The sequence below is a fragment of the Lactuca serriola genome, chromosome 5, assembly GCF_051521515.1.
Source record: "Lactuca serriola cultivar US96UC23 chromosome 5, Lser_US96UC23_V15, whole genome shotgun sequence".
Lineage (NCBI taxonomy): Eukaryota > Viridiplantae > Streptophyta > Magnoliopsida > Asterales > Asteraceae > Lactuca > Lactuca serriola.
Genome location: NC_136412.1, coordinates 227,332,748 through 227,333,705, shown reverse-complemented (window position 1 = coordinate 227,333,705; position 958 = coordinate 227,332,748). Strand labels below are relative to the sequence as shown.

Sequence of the window (958 nt, the reverse complement as noted above, 5' to 3'; positions counted from 1 at the left end):
ATGAGAGATCTTTTTGACTTGAAAACCTAAAAAGAAATTAATCTCTCTATTCATGCTCATCTGAAACTTGTTTTTCATGAGCTTTTCAAAATCATCCACCATCCCTTGATCCGTTGAGCTGAAGATGATATCATCCTCATAAATTTAAACGAGCATCAAATGTTAACCATTTACTCGTTTAAATAGAGTGGGATCTATCACACCTCTTTTGTACCCTGAGTTGACAAGAAACACTGAAGAAGTATCATACCAAGCTCTAGTTGTCTGCTTTAACCCGTAAACATCTTTCTCCTGCTTGTAACAATGGTTAGGAAACTCTGAACTTTCAAAGTCTGGAGGTTGTTACAAATACACTTCATCCTTTAGTTCACCATTAAGGAAATCACTCGTTACATCCATTTGATGGACCTTGATGTTCTTGTGAGCTGCATACGTTGGAAAGATACGTATAGCTTCCACCCTTGCAACCGGTGCATATGTATCATCATAGTCAACACCCTCTAGTTGACTGTACCCTTTTGTAACCAATCGTGCCATGTTGTGAAACACAACACCTGATTCATATAACTTCTTCTTGTAAACCCATCTTTTTCCAACTACAGTGTGGCCTTTAGGCTTTGGTACCAGCTTCCAAACTTGGTTTCTTTTGAACTCAACCAATTCCTCTTGTATTTCTATTATCCAATCAGGCTCCATCAGATCTTATTTTGTGGTCTTGGGTTCGACTGGAGACAGGAAAGCTTCATAATAACAATGAATAGTTAAGTCTTCAGAGGAACGAGTTTGAATACCTGCAGATGGGTTCCCGATGACTTGGTATGATGGGTGATCTTTCGTCCAGATATGTAGATGAGTTTGCTGGTGATATGTGGCTATACTTGAGGGAATATCCTCTACCTCTATGGAGTCTTCAGGTTGGTTTGAAGAAGGTAGTTACCCCTCGATTTCAGAGCAACCC

The 958-nt window shown here is 39.5% G+C and overlaps 1 protein-coding gene across 1 annotated transcript; it reads right to left on the bottom strand.

The window, feature by feature from the left end:
* Positions 1-342: 342 nt before the first annotated feature.
* On the bottom strand, positions 343-696 carry LOC145050233 (putative mitochondrial protein AtMg00820). The gene has a single exon (XM_078998517.1). The coding sequence runs from the start codon at positions 694-696 to the stop codon at positions 343-345; it is 354 nt and encodes a 117-aa protein (XP_078854643.1).
* Positions 697-958: the final 262 nt, after the last annotated feature.